The sequence below is a fragment of the Vanellus vanellus genome (genome assembly GCF_965231255.1).
Source record: "Vanellus vanellus genome assembly, chromosome: 6".
NCBI classification, from domain to species: domain Eukaryota; kingdom Metazoa; phylum Chordata; class Aves; order Charadriiformes; family Charadriidae; genus Vanellus; species Vanellus vanellus.
In genome coordinates this window covers 34,438,203-34,459,131 of record NC_138911.1, presented here as the reverse complement: position 1 = coordinate 34,459,131, position 20,929 = coordinate 34,438,203, and the positions used below count along the sequence as shown (strand labels likewise).

The window sequence follows — 20,929 nt, the reverse complement described above, 5'->3', positions numbered from 1 at the left end:
AAACACTTTAACAGTCCTTACCAAGTGCTTTTCTTTGTCTACTGTGGCAAGTTGCCACAGTAGAGGAGTAGAAGTGAGAAGTTAAAGAATATCTTACTGTAAGAAAAATAGGGCTTTTTTTTCTACACCATATAATCAAACTAAATTGGTTTTGATCTTGGATAGAAATCACTTATGAAATCTGATAGTGACTTAAAACGTATTAGCGTTTAAGCAACACTGAGTTTGGACTATAAAAGTTTCTGCTCTAGTAATCTCTTATGTAATGAGGGTATATTACTTTTTGAAGATTCTGAGTATTTATTTTTATATATGATTTACAGGAATATACACGATTCAGGTCTTCATAACAGGGCCTGTTCAATGCAGTTATCTTCAATAGGTGATCTCTCTTAAGTTAGAGATGTTGAGGTCCGTAGAAGACATCTAGTGGATGAGACCAGAACTACAAGCACTACATCCTTCCACCAGTAGCTTGGTTTTGGTTGCACCCTCATGCCAGATTGACAATACTGATGCGTAATAACCATTTAATCAGAAATACTGTAGAGAGAACTAGGTAGACTCCAGAAATCAGATGATTAACTTAAGAGACTAGAGGTGTCTGGGAAAAAAAAAAGGTATTGCTTTCTATTTGCCTTTTAGGTCCTGACTGTGGAAAGCAGCATGTATTAGGGATTTCTCAGCAAATATAAAGACAGAGAACAATTAACTATTCAGAAACTGAGTTTCTCATTTTAAGCCTGTTTCTGGAGATTTTTAAAAGCATTTTTGCAAGAGTCATGAGATCTAAAGTAGTTTCAAAGCTTGGCAGCACTGCAAGTGTTCTTCAGCATGATAGATGAAACTTTAGTAGAAAGCTATCAAGTGTCTGCTGCTGCTTTGATGCTGTACTGCAGCTTGCAAACACTTTCAGGTTGCATTCTTTTTGGATTCAAGTGATTTTGGAGCTTAATTTTAATTTGCTCTTTTGCAACTTACTGGAGCAGAGCTGACCAGCAGATTGCCCTTTGGTATTTTTGTTATTCGGCAGATATTCTAAGTCTGAGAGAAGTTCTCTTCAAAAGTATGCTGTGTGCAGCATTTACTTCCTGAGTGGTGTGGTTAAATCGATGTCTTCCTGTTACCTTATCCAACAGTGAGGGTGGTTGGAAACTTGGAATTTGAGTACATGAGCCACAGGGTTAAGACTTGTGGTGGTACCTTCTACAGCCAAAGCTGCTTGCTTTTTGAGTGCCAGAGGGATTTGATTTGTGTTACACTGTCTCGGACCATTTTTTTTCTCAAACCACTATTAGGTTTTAAGTTGGAAATTAAGTCATAGCTGAAATTTTGTGGTCAGATGTCAGAGCTTTTGGCTAACTCCTCTGAGGAAAAAATTAAAGTAATGAATTTATGCATATTGAAGAGTTTAATCCCCTGGTAGCTGAAGAAGAATTAGCTCCTTGTGATTTCATCCAAACCCTACAGATGTGCCAGAGAAAATAATACATAGCTTATTGAAAAATAAAAGTATATTTTATTAGGGAGAGAGAAATAAAAAGCTGTTGTAGTCTTCACATTTCTACCTGGGTGGACTTGATTTTTTTATTTTTATTTTCTCATCAGAGCAAATTTAGAGTAAAACAAGCCAAGCAAACTTTTTGTAGACATTGGATTTAAATTCTATTAGAGGAATTTTAGTGTTCTTTTTTTTTTTAAACTAAGATTGTATTGTTCAAAACATTTGCTGAACCCCGGTGGTAACTACAATAAAATGTGGTAGTTCTTTACAATTATTTACTGTGGATTATTTAAAATCCCATTTTAATGCCCTTTAAAGGAACACTGACAAAAGATGAAGTATTGTTGTCTTTGGGAATAGAAATTCTGTCTTGCTCCACTAGCTTGCTTTCTTGTAGTAGCTCGTACAGCAAGATTCCCTGTCTTTCTCTGATATGATGCCCATCTCAGACATTTTCACAGCATCTCTGCTGAATTAGCTCCTGCATCAGCCACTGAAATAAATGTTGGTTCCAATGCACTTCCCAGGCAAGGCTGAAACTACAAATGTTTTTATGAGGTCTCCTCATGGTTGTCCAAACATTTTAATTTAACAACTGGGTTGATGCCCTCCCCTCATTCATTTCAAGTCTTCTTTTTAGCTAGAAACACCTGGTGTTTCTAAGCCTAAGGAATCTGTATTGCCTCTGCAATTTTTTTTATATATGCTTTGGGTTCATATTAAAATCTGGCAGCTATTGTTGATATGATATTTTGTAATTTAAGTACAATGGATGGAGGACAGATAATTGCATAAATGTGATTCCTGATCTGTAATTCACTAAATGCAGTGTGTGCTTCTAAAAAAAAAAAAAAATCATCTAATGCTTTTCTTGCATTAAAGCTTGAAGTAGATTGAGTGATATGGGTTGGTTTTCAGGCCTTGTTTAAAGACAAAAGTGATTAAAGCGGTTTTAACCAACTATTAACAGTAGCTAATGTGTAACTGTAGCTAATGCAGTTCCTCAGTGTTTCCCTGCAAATTTTCTGTGCTTCAAGTCATGCTAATGCTGCTTAAAACAAAACCATAGTGATACTGTAGTATCTTGTGATGAAAGGGTGTTTGTACTTATAAACAAGCTATTGTGCATTTAGGCTCAAAAATCAGTTTGATTTTTGAGTGTATGTCCATTTTAAGGTTTCTTTTTTAATTTAAAACAACAGCTCTGTGTGTAAACCTTTGTTTTGGCAGTACTAGCTGTTCTAAGGAGGTATGGTTCATCTTGCAGTTTAACTTCCCTGGAGAGGCTTACTGTTGTCTTGCATTATTATTTAGTTTCTACTAGCATTAGAGTGAACCTAGCATTCTAGTTGCTACTAGCATTAGAGTGAACCCATCACTCTGTTTTTAATGCCTAAAGTCACTTCAGCTTTGTATTTGCTTTTTTTCAGTCCTCTTAGTATTTAAAAAGTCGTCATCTCCCTTCCCAGCAGCAGTGAATGTGATATTGTATTTAAAGACACACAATAGTAGTAATGAACATATGATTATCTGAACACAGAGCCCATTGTTCATTTGCAATCTCTGCAAGGTCTGCAGTGGGTAAAGAGCAGCATACTGCCATCTCTAGTATGGGATCTTGTCTTAAGAAACTGGGGATCTCATCAAACAACGCGTACTTTTGTTCCTTGTGGTTTTTCTCTTGGATCAAAATCATACTGGAACCATTTCACACAAATTGTGTTCTTTTTGAGTACTGCTTAATTGCAATAGGCTTTCAGTAAGCACAGGTGAAAGCTTAAAATTGGCAGGCTCATCTGGATCACTGAATGATATTCATGTTGAAATATGGTAATAGGGAGTTAACATGAATGGCAAAACACATGCTGCATAGCAGAGTATAGTCCCTGGGGCATACAAAATCTGTCTTGTATATATGTGTGGTTCATATTGAACATTCAGTCTTTGCAGGATATAAGCTATCGTCCTTGTGATTTCCAAGCGTGACCTGGTTGTAATCAAGGTGATGATGGTTCCTAAGCAGTCATTTATATCTGGGAACTCATTAGCTCTGGACTTTGTTTTCAGCTCTAAAGACTGTTGATGTCATGTGAACGTCAATTGTGAATCTTCTAATTTGCTCTATTTTAGAAGGTAGCACAGAGAAGGAGGTGGAAGAGAGCTAGGTGTGGCTTTAGGAAAGATCTTGTAGGAGGAAGGGGAGAGTAGGGGACCTCAAATATGACAGATAACCAAGGATATCAAAGAAATAAAGTACAAGCACAATGCTGTGTCTGAAGAACTTTTTATTCTTCAGTGGATGAGTTTGACTGCAAGGCACAGATCCACGAGTAACTGCAGGTTGCTTTTTGTGGTCTGCATTCTATCTTTTTGTGGCTGTCTCCTTTGGTAACTGGAAGAGCAGAATTTGAGGAGTTCTGGCTGATGTGTCTTAGTTAAAAGTAGAATTAGGGTGAAATTAATGTGACATCTCTTGTTTATGTTATTATTCTTTTGTCTTCCAGCTAACTAGCCCACCAGGTTGTGGCAAAACTCAATTTTGTATTATGATGAGTGTTCTGGCTACGCTACCTGTAAGCATGGGAGGACTAGATGGGGCTGTTATATACATTGACACAGAGTCTGCATTCAGTGCTGAAAGGTAAGATGCAAAATTCTAAACTACACGCTTTCAACTTCTTTAGCACCTTTTATCTTGGAACCTTCAATTATTTTCTGAGCAATAATTAAGCATTTATAAAATAAATACCTGTGGTAGTTATTAAACATTCATCTGATATATGTGGTTATTCCATAGATGATGAAATTAATTTCAATAGAATGATTTGCTCACCTTCCTAATTTGTATGATGTTTGCTCATTCTAATTGTTGTATGATGAGGTGGATGGCACACTCTCTAATTTATAAATGATCTTAACAGTCCTGTACCTGAAATCTTTGTGGTTTAGTTTGTGGAGTTAGCAGGAAGGTTTTGAGGATGTAAAGGCTCAGCATTTTGAGTACAAAGGAAATGGAGGTCTTTCTGTGAACAGTAGGATTGACACAGACAGTTTTCCTTCAGATTTCTGTCCTATTTCTGCTGAGTGGGGCCCCCTGCCCTTATTCTGCACCTCTGATTTCCTTCTGCAGTAACCTTGCATCTCTCCTATATCCTTAGTGGCCGATGTAGTACGATATTCCCTTACCTCTCAATATCTCTGGTTCTTCTAATATCTCCTGCTTTGCCCATGTGACCAAAACTGCTCAGCGATACACTTAGGATATATTCTAATTGCTGAATGGACAGGAGACACTATATACTGTACCTGGTTGAAAGTTAGATCTATGCATTTGTTGGTTTCCACTCTTCCCATGTTAACTGACTGATTAACTATTGAAATAATGTTGCAATATTTCATTAAAGGTAGCTCTAATTTACTTAGCTACCAACTTTTCTAAACTATGAAGAATTTGACGTTTTTGAGATGTCTATTCCTTTGTTGCTGGTTTTTGGAATTTGTGAGTGCAAAAGTTATTATGAGTCTGGAGGAGGACAAGAAGTACAGAAGTCTCATCCTTGTTTCTGTAGAAAAAAGGGGAAAAAGGTTCATTGAAATAATCCTGAAATCCATTGAAATAATGGCCTGAATCTGGAGTATCAAGGCAAATGTATTTGCATTGTTTAATCATTTGAAGCTATCATGGATGAGAAGGTGTGGTTTCTTACCTTGTTTTTGTCAAGTTAAATTCACTGAAGTTTGATTTACTTTAAACTGGAAGTGTAATATATCTAAGAATTCCTGTATCAATACAGGCTGGGGGATGAAAGGATTGAGAGCAGCCCTGATGAGAAGGACTTCGGGATACTGGTAGATGAAAAGTTGGACATGAGCTGGCAATGTGTGCTTGCAGCCCAGAAGGCCAACTGCATCCTGGGCTGCATCAAAAGAAGTGTGGCCAGCAGGTCAAGGGAGGTGATTCTGCCCCTCTATTCCATTCTGGTGAGACCACACCTGGAGTACTGCATCCAGCTCTGGGGCCCACAACATAAGAAGGATGTGGACCTGTTGGAGTGAGTCCAGAGGAGCGCCATGAAGATGATCAGAGGGCTGGAGTACCTATCCTGTGAGGACAGGCTGAGAGAGTTGGGGCTGTTCAGCCTGGAGAAGAGAAGGTTCTGGGGGACCTTATTGCAGCCTTTCAGTACTTTAAGGGGGCCTACAGGAGAGACAAACTTTTTATCAGGGAGTGTAGTGATAGGATGATGGGTAATGGCTTTAAACTGAAGGAGGGCAGATTTACATGAGATGTAAGGAAGAAATTCTTTACCATAAGGGTGGTGAAACACTGGAACAGGTTGCCCAGAGAGGTGGTAGGTGCCCCATCCCTGGAAACATTCAGGGCCAGGTTGGTTGGGGCTTTGAGCAACCTGATCTAGTTGAAGATGCCCCTGCTTATTGCAGGGGGGTTGGACTAGATGACCTTTAAAGGTCCCTTCCAACCTAAACTATTCTGTGATTCTAAGAAAAGCTTCAAGTTATGGCTCTGTAAAGTATGGTGCTCCCTTCTTACATACCGCTTAATTTTTATTTCGGGTCACTGAAGTGTAGATAGTGAAAAAGGGCAGGACCCAACAGGTGAGTTAAGACTTGTCGGTTAAAAGCAAATGCTAAAGAAAGGAAAATGGGTGAATGTGAAAATGAAACTGCTGAAAATAGACTAGTATGTAGAAAGGAAACATGGCAAAAATAACATTATTACTAAGGATGAGAATATGTATTAAATAATATTTAGTATTGCTCAGTTGAAAATGATAGCTAAACACAATTTCAGAAGACAAGCTATCACGGAATCACAGAATTTTCAGAGTTGGAAGGGACCTCTAGAGATCATCTAGTCCAACTCCCCTGCTAAAGCAGGATTGCCTAGAGCACATTACTCAGGACTGCATCCAGGCGGGTCTTGAAAATCTCCAGGGAAGGGGACTCCACAACCTCCCTGGGCAGCCTGTGCCAGTGCTCTGTCACCCTCACCATAAAGAAGTGTTTCTGTGTATTTGAACAGAACTTCCTGTGTTCTAACTTGTGCCCATTGCCCCTCGTCCTGTCACTTGGAACCATTGAAAAGAGCCTGGCTCCATCCTCCTTCAACCCACCCTTTAGATACTTGTACGCCATAATAAGGTCTCCCCTCAGGCTTCTCTTCTCCAGGCTAAAGAGTCCCAGCTCTCTCAGCCTTTCCTTATAAGGCAGATGCTCCAAGCCCTTAATCATCTTAGTTGCCCTTTGCTGGACTCGCTCCAGCAGTTCCCTGTCCCTCTTGAACTGGGGAGCCCAAAACTGGACACAGTATTCCAGTTGTGGCCTCACCAGTGCCGAGTAGAGGGGGAGAATGACCTCCCTCGACCTACTGGCCACACTCTTCCCTATGCAGCCCAGGATTCCATTGGCCTTTTTGGCAACAAGGGCACATTTCTGGGCCATGGATAACTTACTGTCTACCACAACACCCAGATCCTTCTCCTCAGAGCTACTTCCCAGCAGGTCCGCCCCTAACCTGTACTGGTGCCTAGCATTCCTCCTCCCCAGGTGCAGGACCTTGCACTTGCTTTTGTTGAACCTCATTAGGTTCTTCTCTGCCCAGCTCTCCAGCCTGTCCAGGTCACGCTGGATGGCAGCACGGCCCTCTGGGGTGTCAGCCACCCCACCCAGTTTGGTATCATCAGCAAACTTGCTGAGGATACACTCTGTCCCCTCATCCAAGTCATTAATGAGTATATTAAACAAAATTGGACCGAGTATTGACCCCTGGGGGACACCACTGGTTACAGGCCTCCAACTAGACTCTGTGCCGCTGATCACAACCCTCTGAGTTCTGTCCTGCAGCCAACTCTCAGTCCACCTCACTGTCACCTCATCTAGCCCATACTTCCTCAGGTTCCTAATGAGGATGTCATGGGAGACAGTGTCAAAAGCCTTGCTAAAGTCAAGGTAGATGACATCCACGACTCTCCCCTCATCCATCCAGCCAGTTATAACATCACAGAAGGCTATCAGATTGGTCAAGCATGATTTACCCTTGGTAAATCCATGTTGACCACTTCCAATAACTTCCTGTTTCTCAATGTGTTTGGAGATGACATCCAGAATGAGTCGCTCCATTACCTTCCCAGGGACAGAGGTGAGACTAACTGGTCTGTAGTTCCCTGGGTCCTCCTTCTTGCCTTTTTTGAAGATGAGAGTGATGTCAGCCTTCCTCCAGTCCTCAGGCGCCTCTCCTGTTCTCCATGACCGTTCAAAGATGATGGAGAGTGGTCTAGCAATAACATCCGCCAGCTCTCTCAGCACTCGCGGATGCATGCCATCAGGACCCATAGACTTGTGAATGTCCAGCTTGGCCAAGTGGTCTCTGACACGGTCCTCCTCAACTGAGGGAAAATCTTCCTCTCTCCAGACCTTCCCCTTTGCCTTCAGAGTATGGGATTCATGAGGGACAGCTTTAGCAGTGAAGACCGAAGAAAAGAAGGCATCCAGTAACTCTGTCTTCTCTGTGTCTTCCACCACTAGGGCACCTATCTCATTCACCAGTGGGCCTACATTTTCCCTAGTCTTCCTTTTTCTATTGATATACTCAAAGAATCTCTTCTTATTGTCTTTAACTGCAGTGGCCAAGCTGAGTTCTGATTGAGCTTTGGCCCTTCTCATTTTCCCCCTACATAGCTTTGTTATATCTTGATAGTCCTCATAAGTTGCCAACCCCCTTTTCCAGAGAATGTAAACTTTCCTTTTTTTTCATGAAGTCCAGCCAAATTTCTCTATTTAGCCAGGCTGGTCGTCTTCCCCGTCTGCTCGTTTTTCGAGACATGGGGATGGCCTTCTCCTGCGCTTTTAAGAGCACCTGCTTGAAGTATGCCCAGCCTTCCTGGGCACCTTTGCTCTTCAAAACTGCCTCCCAAGGGACACTCTCGACCATGCTCCTAAACAGGCTAAAGTCTGCCCTTCGGAAATCCAAGGTGGCAGTTCTGCTGGCTCCCCACCTTACATGATCAAGAATTGAAAATTCTATCATTTCGTGATCACTCTGCCCAAGGCGACCTCCAACCTTTACATCCCCCACAAGACCTTCTTTGTTAACAAACAATAGGTCCAGTGGGCACTTCCCCTAGTTGGTTCCTTCACCAGCTGTGTTAGGAAGTTGTCTTCCACACACTCCAGGAACCTCCGAGACTGTTCTCTCTCTGCTGCTTAGTATTTCCAGCAGACATCTGGGAAGTTGAAGTCCCCCACAAGAATAAGGGCAGATGATCGTGAGACCTCTGCCAGCTGCTTATAGAATATTTCATCGTTTTCTACATCCTGATTGGGAGGTCTTTAACAAACTCCCATCGCGATGTCTGCCTTATTGGCCTTCCCCTTAATTCTTATCCATACACACTCAACACTGTCATCCACACTGTTAAGTTCCAGACATTCAAAACTGCCCCTAACATAGAGGGCCACCCCACCACCTCTCCTTCCTTGCCTATCCTTTTTGAAGAGTTGGTAGCCATCAATTGCAGCACTCCACTTGTGTATGTCCTCCCACCACATTTCTGTGATGGCAACTATATCATAGTTTCCTTGCTGTACAATGGCCTCCAGCTCCTCCTGTTTATTTCCCATGCTGCGTGCATTAGTATAGATGCACTTCAGCTGGGCTAATTGTCCTGCCACTTTCTTGGGGGGACAAGCCCTAATTGGCACCTGATCATACTCAGACACTACTGTAGCTACCAAATTATCACTACCCCTCATGTCTTTGCTGCCACACAATTCACCACCGCCCACCATCACTGGGACAGGCTGCAAGACCTTGCTAACACTTTTACCCAGAAGCATTGGTACGCTTCTCCCAGGCACCACTTTTGTAATCCTGGTTTCATCCCCATCCCCCTTCAAACCTAGTTTAAAGCCCTATAGATGAGCCCTGCTAGCTCTTGTCCCAGGATCTTTCTTCCCCTTCGGGTTAGGCTTCCCCCACCTGTTGCCAGCATGTCTGGTTTCCTGTAGATGAGCCCATGATCAAAAAAGCCAAAGTTCTGCCGGATACACCAGTCTCGGAGCCAGGAGTTAATTTCCTGACTCCTCCTATTTATCCCCTCATCAACTCCTGCAAATGGTGGGATAGAGGAGAACACTATTTGTGCTCCCGATCCCTTAACCAGCTGTCCCAGGGTCCTAAAGTCCTTCTTCATTGCCCTTAGACTTCTGGTACCTACCTCATCACCACCTACCTGAAATATCAGTAGTGGGTAGTAATCTGATGTATATCTTATACTATCTTATACTTTCTGTGATGCAACCTCTAAGGAGCAGCACCAGCAGAGTGAGGGAAGTGATTATTCTCTTGGTACCCGTGAGACTACAACTAGATCCTGTGTTCAATTTTGGGCTCTCAGTTTGAGAAAGATGTGACAAACTGCAGGGAGTTCGACTGGGGACTACCAGGATGGTTGGGGTCTGGTGCACTTTGTAGAGACTGAAAGCTTGCTCAGGCTAGACGAGAGAAGGCTTTGGGTGGATCTAACAGCAGCCTTCCCCTACCGAATGTGGAGGCCATTGAGAAGATGGCAGAGTGATGTATGGGAGGGAGACAGCAGGCGTACGCTGAAATGCGTTTCTGTATTGAAATATGGAGAAGCTTTTTCAGTGTAAGGACTTTCAGGAATTGGCAAAGGTTGCTCGGAGAGGTTGTGCTGCCTTCATCCTTGGATGCTTTCAAAATATGACTAGATAAAGCCTTGAGTAACTTGTTCTGACTTCCTAGTTGACATTACTTTGAACAAGAAGTTGGCCTGGAGATCTCCTGAGTTCTCTTTCTAAACAATTTTCTTACGATTCTGTAATCCTGTATTATTAATAGATCACAAGTAGAAGTTTGTAGAAGTTGTAGTTGTAGTAAAAGTTTGTAGTAGAAGTTTTTCGTTGTTTCGTTGTTCCAAACACTTCAGATAAGAGGGCAAATATTCATTTAATAGCAACTTATTTTAGAGGGGTTAATGGAGACATTTATCTTGCACTATTTTTATTTAAAATGCAAAAGTCTGTATCAGAAAGCCTGGGAAGAGTGTTTGCGTCCCTGTTACTTTTTAGGGCTGATTGTTGCGAAGTTGTAGCTGTCATACTGGCTGTAATGGCGTGCTGAATCTAGAAAGATACTGCATAAAGCTCGCTAATTTTATTTCACTTGCTAAAAGGCACTTCTCTCTTGTCATTCTGCCTGGCAGGTTTCAGGGCAGGGAGCTTTTTGCTTCCACAAACTTCTGTAGTCTTATTACTTACTCTTTAACATGACAGTTCAGTTCAATCTAATAGCAATGCTGGGAAGGGTGCTCAGAACTGAGGCTGGTCTTCTAAGATATGCCACTGTTTTCTGTAATTTATATCATTTTCTGTCGTGTAAGAGAAAGCTGTAACAGTGGAGATGGTGTCCATCATTCAGCTTTGTCAGAACATGGATGCTAGGACAAGCAGATGGAACAGTCATAGTAAGTGTGGAAATCAAGATTGTTGTCATCAGTTTTGTAGCAATTCAATTCAGCTCATACCAGCTATTAACTGAAAACATACCAGACTTATTTAGAAAGTCTGAAAATAATTTGGTTTGTTTTTCTCTTTAGCCATACTTATCGCTTGTGAAAAACACTGGATAGAAATTTCTGTGAACCAAAGCTGAGAACAAACAAGGATTTTCCACCCCATGGGCCCCCACCCTGATTGCAGAGAACATGTTTTGTGCAGTTTTTGGTCTCATCATGGCAAACAGGATTTAGATCTTAAAGAACTTTGAACCTGCATGGAACTCTGTGAATAGTACTGCGATCTCAGCGAGATTTTGGTGTGTCATTTTAAGTCAGTCTGTGTAACGATGTTCTTTGTGATCTATGCCCATTAGGAAGTGTACTGAAATCTCATTTCATGCAGACCATTGAATAACAGATTACTGTTGCCAAAATGGTCTGCATGATTAATTATACAAATGCAAAGACAAGATTCTATCCCTGGAAGTTCTACAGGACAAGTTTAGATGTAATAAGTAATATCTAATGAATGAGTTTCAGGCTATTGTAATTAAATTACTTGCTCAGGATAGGTATATTAACATTCAAACTTAGTGTTTCTATTTTTAAACCAAAGAAAAGTGATTTAAAAGATTTTTTCTAAAATAGCTTTAACGTTTTGGGTTTTAATGAAAAAGGCCTAAATAAAAAGCATAAAGATAACCATTAAGTTGTGCCCACAGGTATCATCCACTAGATGCCACTCTTCTCAAGCTATAAGCAGTGGGATATGCCTGCTTAAAATACAATTAAGTATTTTCTGTTGTTAAAAACCTAAATCTTCATAGTGTAAAAAAATATGCTCAGACTGTAACTATGAGTTTCTAAGTTAAATTTTTGCATCACTTATTTAAGGACCTAGATAAAATCACCTTGTATTCAGAGGGTTGGAACTTGGTTCCATTGACTTCTGAAGAGTCATCTATGATTTTATGTATAAAATCTCATTTAACTGAAAATGTTGGCCTTTCATCAGTAAATTGTTTAGTTTTACATCTGTGTGTGAGTTTTTTTTTTTTAAAGCATAGTTTCTGAATATAAAAGTATTTTGACAACAAATAATAAATACCTAACTTCCTCTGACTTCTTTTGGTGTTATTGCTAGTTATCTGATATGCTTCCTTAGTCTACTCTGATAATAAACAGTGGCACGCTTAACAATTGTATAATTCAAAGTTTTGAAGGGTCATGAATTTGCTAATAAGGTAATGGAGAACATTTAATCATGGAATCCCACATTCAGTTCTGTCTGTGAAGCAGCCATTTAAACTGTTTAGTCATTTCATTATTTCAAGCCGTGCCAGTTGTACCTGTGCTGTCTGAATGGATGGATGTTCACTTGTAGCTGCCTGGCAGCTGGAGCCTTAGTCACCTTGTGACACAATGCTAATTTTTTTTTTCTCCCTGTGTTCTAAAAAGTATATTTCCTTAAGATTTTATAAGCCCTTTTTACAAAAAGGTAATGAAAATAATATTTAGATACAATAACTAAAATAGGAGAATGCTTTGCGATTGAGTGGAACTTCTTGTACAAATCTCAAAGAACTTTGCATTCAGTAACTATAAACATTGCAGTTTCCTTCTACAGGAGATACACTGTTTCTTTGCATACAGATTATGTGTTTCCCTAGTGTACCACTGACTCTAGCGTCACTGGGAAGAGAACCTAACTGTTCTGACTTCCAGTATTTCAGTCTGACTGCTAAAGTATCTTCTCCTTTGAAAAGGATTTCCGTTATTACTTGGTATCTGCTTATCATTCAGAGGTTTGCTTTCTGAATACGTGATGCCTTAGTATCCCACATTATTCCTTTTTCAGTGTTATGCCTTCTGGTTGGTTTTTTTGATAGGTTGATTGAGATAGCAGGAAACAGATTCCCTACTTACTTTGACTCAGATGAAAAGCTGTTCTGCATGACCCGTAGCATTCACCTGTATCGAGAGCTGACCTGTGGCAGCGTACTGAAGAGGTATTCTTTTCCAGAGTTAAAAAAACCCAAACATTTTGACTGGATTGTCTATAACAATATTTGTTTTATATCAAAGTTTTATGACGAGTAATTCATTTATCTGAGACCTTTTCATGTGGATAACAGCATGGTCTCCAACAAAGTAAAATTGCTACAGAAAGTCTGATGTTGCTCTTCTCATCTTATAGCGTGTGACTAATCCACATGATGTTTTCTAATTCCTGTTAGACAATTTCTATATGATCTGATCCCTGTAAGCTTTTAAAGGGCTTCATGTGACAGGTCTGGTCTTGTCTTGGACTGTGGAGAGACAATTGTTAGAGTTCCTTTTTCCCTGAAAGGAGTCTGCTCCTCCAAAGCACAGTTTACTTCCAGGAAGACTGGGACCCCTCCAGCACTGGGAAGGAGGAATCATTTCACTGTCATCAGCCTGAATACTGTTGTTGGCAGCGTTGTATTGTCATGTTGTTAACTTAAGTTAATTTGTGAACACATTTTGCAATGAAAATGAACTAAGTTATATTTTAATTTAATCTTGTGTATTTTATGTTAGTGGGAGAATTATTGTAAGAATAGTTTCTTCTTCTAGTGCAGCTTTATTGAAGGACAGCTAGTAGTGTATTATCAATGGATTAGGTTTGGCATGGTGTCTTTGGAGGTATATGGAAATGGATTTGACCTTCTGCATGTATGGACACCAAGGCTTCTGGTGTTGGCAGTGGGATGCTGCTACTGTGAGAAAAAAGGCACGGTTTCAATGTCCGCTTAACTTGCTGTCTGCCATTCAGGGGCTGTACAGCATAGTGTTGCTAACAAGAGGTTCTTCCAAACCTCTCTTTTGGATGGGTCCTGCCTTGGGTTATGTGGTCTACTGGAGTCTCAGATTCCTTTCCAAATCTCTTCAATACATGCAGATGTTAGTGGAGGTGGTGTGTGAGGGGGGGGAAAGAGGGGTTGACTTCCAGCTGATTAAAGTAAACCTTTTATTTAAACAATTTCAGGGTTATAAAATGCTTCTATTGTGTAAATAATGTTATCAATGACTGGGGTTTTTTGATATTTTTTCTTTTTTAGGATTATGTCTTTGGAAGAAGAAATTATTTCAAAGAAAGTTAAACTCATAATAATTGACTCTGTTGCTTCCGTTGTCAGAAAGGAGTTTGACACAAAACTCCAAGGCAACCTGGCAGAGAGAAGTAACTTTTTGGCTAGAGGAGCATCAATGTTGAAGTATTTGGCAGAGGAGTTCTCAATACCAGTAAGTTTTTCCTCCTTTCTTAAATTTTTGCCTTACAGTACCAAGTAATAAAATCTGAGAAGAATGAAAATGACAGGAAGATGAAAACCAGAAAAAAGCTTCTAGCAGGAATCTTCAAGCAGGTACCAGCTGGAAAACGGTTGGGAAATGGGGGAATAGTAACTGTTCTGCTTGGTATATTCTGTTGGGTTTTTAATTTTATTTTTTTTTACTTAGTAGTTCAAATAAGGGTTTACAAGATTCTTCAGCTGTGTTTCAGTGCTTTGTTTTCTATTTTTTCTTAAATCTCATATTTTATTTTGCTGCCCCTAAATATTGCTTACCCTGATGGTTCCCTTCTAATGCAATGCTTACTTTACCTAGTGCATACTCTGACTAGGGGAAGATCTTTTCTGGCTGTTCCTTCTGCTTAAGTTTATAGAATCTCAAAAGGCCTTATACTCTGGAGCAGCATAAATTCCTTTTGTGACTGATAGTCTATGCTAATTAATGCAGAAAGGAAGGTAACAGCTCAGCAAATCCTTGTCTGTGGACTTGCCTGTAAAATACAAAGGAAGGCACAGACAATCAGTGCAGGAACTGGGTGGACCTGATTGAAAAATGCTTTAGAAGATGTAAGCCGCATAAATGCATGTGTGCGTTCCTTCATTATATGATCCACTGAGGATCATATCAACTCAGAAGATGTCATTGAGACTCAATTCTTAGAATTATTTCCAAGTATGGGTGGCCTACTCATCACTCCAGTGTAAGAGAGAAACTGTGGCAAGAACTTGAGTAAGACTGGTGGGCCCTATTCCCTCTGATGCTCCTGAGGTCACAGCCACTATCATACCAGAAATATACACGTCAGAGGTCTGGAACTGGCTGACTTAAGAGGAATGGATTTCTTTCTGCCGTGTAATTTCTAAAGGCTTTTGATGGAGAAGATTAAACCCTGTGCAAGTGCCTTTAAAGTTCAGGTACAAAAGATAGCATTCTGGTTAGTGCACTCAATAATGTTTATAGTGCTTTAAAAAGCCAGGGAAGAATTGTAAGTATGTACGCTCTCATATTTTTGGAAAATATTATACAGCCCTTTGAAAAAGGGAATAATTTTTATGGGAAGATACTATTTTTCTCTATTTCTCTATTTTCTTTTCCTTTAGACACCCCCTGCTCCTCCCTCCACCTTCATTAAAGCTGGGCTGGATTGGAGCCCCTGACAGTTCAGGCTGCTGCCCTGCTTACAGTCAGAGGGACAGTGTTGATATTCACAAAAGTCTTAGAGTTGGACATTGTGAAGTAGCCTAAGAAGGTTTAAAGGTTTCCATTACGTTAATGCTTTTAGGCCCTTGCAATGCCTGGTGTGCTGGTGCTCTCCTTGTTTCTCACTGTGAACACTTTGGTGAGGAGTTCTGGAATTTTGGGCAGGAACTTGTGCTCTGGTCACACCTCTGTCTTTTTGAATTGGTCTATGAGATATCTTACCATTTGAATAAAATCTAGAGATCTATGTAATTATATGTAAATACACAGATTGGAAGCTTGTATATTTTTAAAGTACCTTTTGATTAGGTTTATTAATTTACTCACTGGAAATCCAACTATACTTTCACTTATCATTATCTTTAACACGCAATGCTTGTGAGTCGGTTCTGGAGTAGTTTAAAGATTTGTTAAATTTTATGTTACAAAATAAACGGTAGTAACTCAGTTAAGAATTCTAGGAATGCCTTGGCTGGAGATTTGGGTCCTTGCAAGCACAGATCCCTAGGCAGGGCTCTGTATGAGTAACATGCAAAATCCAACAGCAGAGTGTGTTATGCATCCCCAAGTGTTGGTGCATACTAGAGATAAGTCTGCTGTTGCATACATTGCATTAACCTCTGCTACTTGAAGTTGCAGAGTATCTGAGGTTCTAATTATAAATAACTGTTGGAATTACTTCAGATGTTTTTACTTACCTAGAAAATCATAAATATAAATTTGGGATTAAAAGAACATTAGTAAGGTTGCAAAGTAATTTAGATCACTAATAAATTGGACACATGAAACAATATGCAACACATTTCATGGCAGAATCAGTGCAACTAAATATTGAGTTTAGCAACAAGTAGGGGGACTCAGTCTGAGACTCTGAAAAAAGCTTTGGAGTTGATGACTGATAGGAGTTGAAGTCAATCCTTTTGGCTGTAGCTAAAAGTTCTGGTGAAAAATTGAGCAGTTGAGCAAGGGAATCAGAAATAAAGAGGTTGTGTATTATCTAGTTAGCTGTAACTGTTACTGGAGCAGTACATCTGGTGTTAGCAGTGAAGGGAGGATGGTGAAAAATCTGCTTCCAGAGAATAGCCTTGAAAATGACTGGGAGAGTAATTAAGATGTAAGGTGCTTACTTTGTTTAGCTTAGCTAGGGAAATGTTAAGGATTTCTTCATTAGTCAATATGTACCTACTTGAGGAAGAGGTATTTGATAAAAGTAACCTCTTCAGCTGACGAAGGTACACCACAGTTCTGTGGTTGGAAGCTGAATTAAGCAAGTTCAGACTTCAAATAAGGGGTGTGTTCTTACTGGACTAATTAGTCATTGGAATGCATTAATAAACATAAGTAGCTTCTTGTCACTGAGTATTTTTAAACAGGCTTTTTTCCCCCCATTTCCTAAAAAGGAAATGGGAAAAATAGGTTCAAATAGGTTTAAATCTGGGGAAACCCTGTACTACCATGTTATGCTAGAGTTCAAATGAGTTTAACACAGTTCTTTCTGTCGGTGTGTTAAACTCTCCAGCTGTTTATAATGTTGTGTTCATGGTGTCAGGATACCGAGTTTGATTTGCAGAAGTGCCTAGCATTCATAGCTTTTGCCAAACTGAAAGGGAGCTGTTTCAAACCCAAGTAGCTCTACATGGTATGAAGTGCTCGGCAAAAAAAGCTGACCTCAAAACTGATGGTCGTTGTTCAGTAACCTCTCTGCACCTCTATTTTCAGTTTGCAAAAAGGGGATAACAGAGCTGTTAGTTGTGAGGGTGCTGTGAGGATAGGGCCATTACTGTTCAGAAAGTACTTGTACTGTGTCCCTGAACAATGTATAGATGCTCATTGGAAAGTAACACTTGCCATCCTCAGTGTAAAATTTAAGTAATATGTAGTAAATGAAACCTTAATCCATTTTTTGATATGCGAAAAAGCCACTTCTTAGCCACTGAAAGAAGCAAGTGAAAGTGTGTGATTGTAAATTTTTGCTTGACTTGAATTTTTTTGAATTTTTTTGTTTAAGTACAAAGAAACACAAAGCTTTTTTTTCTTATGTATGGATGTTAGTAAAACAAGTTGTTTCTCAAAGTGAAATAGGATGCCTGATTTCCTTTTTTGATCCCTTCTTCCACCTAACTTAGCAGTAAGCCTGGTTCCATCCTAGACTCTTTAAATGATGCCAGGGCAAGGGGCAGCACAAGGTTTGAGCCTCTTCTGGTCTACGGAGAGGCCACCTGCCAGCCATACTGACCGCTGAACAGTCACTGAAGCATTTTCCTCCATGGGGCACTATGCAGCACTGTCCCTTTTCCTCCTTCCCTGCACATAGCTGTGACCAAAACCTACTTTTTTTCTGCCAGGTTTGGTTTAAACTAGCCAGTCAGATTACAAGCAACTGCTAGAAACTGAGAAGGACAGTTTGGCTATAAATCAAACAAAAAGACCTTTATTTTTGAAATGCAGTGAATATGTAAAGCTGTATGAAAAGTTTACATTGCATTTATCTGTTTTAGAGCACGCTGTGCTTGAGAGCATTTGGATCTGAATGTTTTCTGTTACAAGGTGTGACGATGTCTACCAGATTACGTATTTAAGCAGCAGTAATCAGTCCTATATGTTTCCTGTCTAGTTCCTGACTTCCTTAGCCTTAAAGAGAATAGAAGACAAAATACACTTTGGATTTTCTTTCTTCTTCATATTCATAGGAAACTATTTATTATTAGTAAGTGGTATTCAGTAAAAGTAATTTAGTGTTCCTGCTGATTGAGAGAAATAATGTCTCCATTTCAGTGAAGAGCTAAAACTAAAGCCCAGTATGACTAGAATTGTTCTTGAGATTTAACTGTTTAGCTTATAAAAATTGTTATTTATAGAACCTGATCTGCTAGTTGTTAGTACTTGAGAAAATGTGTGAAGCTGGCCAGACATCTCTGTGGAAAAGCACTCTAAAAGTGGCAGTTGCAAAATCAAACTCCTTTAAGCATTCTTTTAAATGTCAAATTGAGACTGAAGATGAAACTTTATTTGTAAATCCCTAAGGCTAATCAAATTACGACACTGGCTGTCCTTTATACTTTTGCCTGGGTTGTGTTCTTAGATCTGTAAAGTGAACCTTTGTTATTTATGGTAAGCATGTTAGTTATCATTACTACCAGCAAATGTATAATAGTATCTTTCATTCTTTTTTTTTTTAATTGTTCCTTCTGAGAATGTGAAATAGCTTAGGAGGAGAGACTTTCATCTCTCACTTGTGATTTATAGTGCAAATCAAAGACAAACTTTATGTAACTATTCTCTAATGCTTATATTTGCTATGTTAAATAAGTCAACAGTAGTCAAGAAGCTCATAATTTCCACAGGTAATATTTTTTCCACTTTAGATGCCACATGCTCCATTAAAAACCTAAAAATTCACTTTATCAGTATTGATAATATAACAGCAATTAAAGCTGTCATAGTAAATTTTTTTTTTCACACTCAGTTCTCACATTTTTTGTTTCGGTGCTTCACACTCACCCATGCGTTCTGCTCTGTAAACTTTACACCCAAGATTTTAATTTGCTTTGAAAGCCAAATGTTTAGCTAAATATATATTTATTTTTATGTTGTGTAAGCCTTTTCTTCTCAAAATCAATTTATGTGTGCAGATTACTTGACATCTGCAGTGCCTTTTCTGCTTTGGTTAGTATGTTTAATTGTACCATCTCAGCTTCCTGCAGTAAAGTGTCTCAAGATTGAAGTGCTTCTGTTGGCAGACAGAATATTCAAGCTGTTAATTTTCTTTTTCTTTATAATCAAGTATTTCCATTTGGCCTCATCCTTGGTTCTGTTTTATTCTGTTTTCACATAGATAGTTGCTTGTCAGATCCTCTGTGCCTTTGCTGTTCTAATATTTGGAAATATTAGTTTATGGAGAGGTAAAAAAATCCCCAAATGGAAGATTTCTGAAGAAAAGTTGTTTAAATGCCAGTTTCCTTTGAATTGGTAATAAATATGTATAAAGTTTGGAAAAAAATGGATAATTGGTTTGTTGTTACAGTATTTAACAACACTGTATGCTGACTTTTCCGAAACTATGGAGATACATTAGACTTCCAGGTGAATTTGTCTGTATCTGGACTGTAATCTCCTGAAATGCAAACTTTGTTTTTTATGCTTTGCTAATAAAAAGCATCTTTAATACCAGTGATACAGAAAGAGTAACTGAATTATTTTTGACAGTTGTTTAAGCCTAGAATAAGAAGAACTTTACTTCAAAATGGAACCAGTTCTCCAAGTTTTGTAAGTTTTCTAAAAAGAGAAATATCTTATGTTATACCACATTGAAACATGTCTTTCTTTAATGAGGAGCTAACCTTATCACAAGAAAACATTTTGGAATTGAGTTACCAGAATTTTACTAGCCATATTTAGGCCAGATGTGGTTCAAACAGTGTCTAGTGGTGAGAATTCAGTGGAAAGTATGGGCCCTTTTCTGTTGAGCTGCTGATATTTATGTTAAGTTTCTTGTTACTCAAGTTTCAAGCATACTTTGTGTTTGTGCACGTATGTGAACTTGATTACCCTTCCAGCTGCTAATAGAAGGATCTGTATATTTCTGCATAATCATGCTGAACTCATGGCTATCTGCTTGTTGCGAAAGGTTAAGGCATACCTAATAATGTAATTCTCCTTTCAGTGTGGGGCTGCTACTTGCTTTGTTTCTCTTTCCACCCTGCTTAACTTCCATTTGAGTAGCCGTGGTGCTTCTTTTTCTTGAAGTCAGTTTATTTCTCGAAGGAGCAGCATGAAAGTTAAAAGAACTTGTGACTGTTTGTTTAGAAGACAGAATATTGCTTCTGAACCTGCAGAATTTTATTAAGATAATTCACCAACTTCCTGGAGAAACTGGGTTGTCCTTCTATGAATGCAATAGGATGAAAAGATACTAGCGTCTTATGCTAATCGTATTGTGAATGTTACCCACAGAAGCATAAATGTTTAGAATAATGTAGGTATTGCAGAATTTGCTGACTTTTTTTTTATTCTGTATGAATTAAAGAAACCTTGAATAGCCCTAGCCTAGTTTTGAGTCATGGAAAACAGTAGTTAATTTGTTTCCTAACTCAGGAAAATTACTTCCAAAATGAAATTTCTTCTAGTAAAGAACAATTCTTGTTCTCTTTAAGATGTTTACCCCCCACCCCCCCGCACCAAAATTCAAGTTGGTGTTCATCATCTTATTAAATGGTGAGCTGACCAGCATTAGAAAATTATGTTCATGCTAGCTATATCAGAATTTTTGGTTTCAAACATTCTTTCTTTTGGTGCAAAGAGAAATACCTAACCTTGTTAAGTGTGCTTCATCAGTTTAAGTGACAAATAGTTTGTGAAACAAACAAAACAT

At 39.2% G+C, this 20,929-nt stretch overlaps 1 protein-coding gene across 1 annotated transcript in view; it reads left to right on the top strand.

Moving 5' to 3' along the window:
* RAD51B (RAD51 paralog B) overlaps positions 1 to 20,929 on the top strand; it is a gene marked incomplete at its 5' end in the record, with an annotated part of 436,742 nt that overhangs the window by 6,817 nt on the left and 408,996 nt on the right. Inside the window, 3 exons of the mRNA XM_082485944.1 lie at positions 4,009 to 4,145; positions 12,933 to 13,052; positions 14,127 to 14,310. Of these exons, the coding sequence (XP_082342070.1) occupies positions 4,009 to 4,145; positions 12,933 to 13,052; positions 14,127 to 14,310 (441 nt within the window). The remainder of the gene's footprint in view (positions 1 to 4,008; positions 4,146 to 12,932; positions 13,053 to 14,126; positions 14,311 to 20,929) is intronic.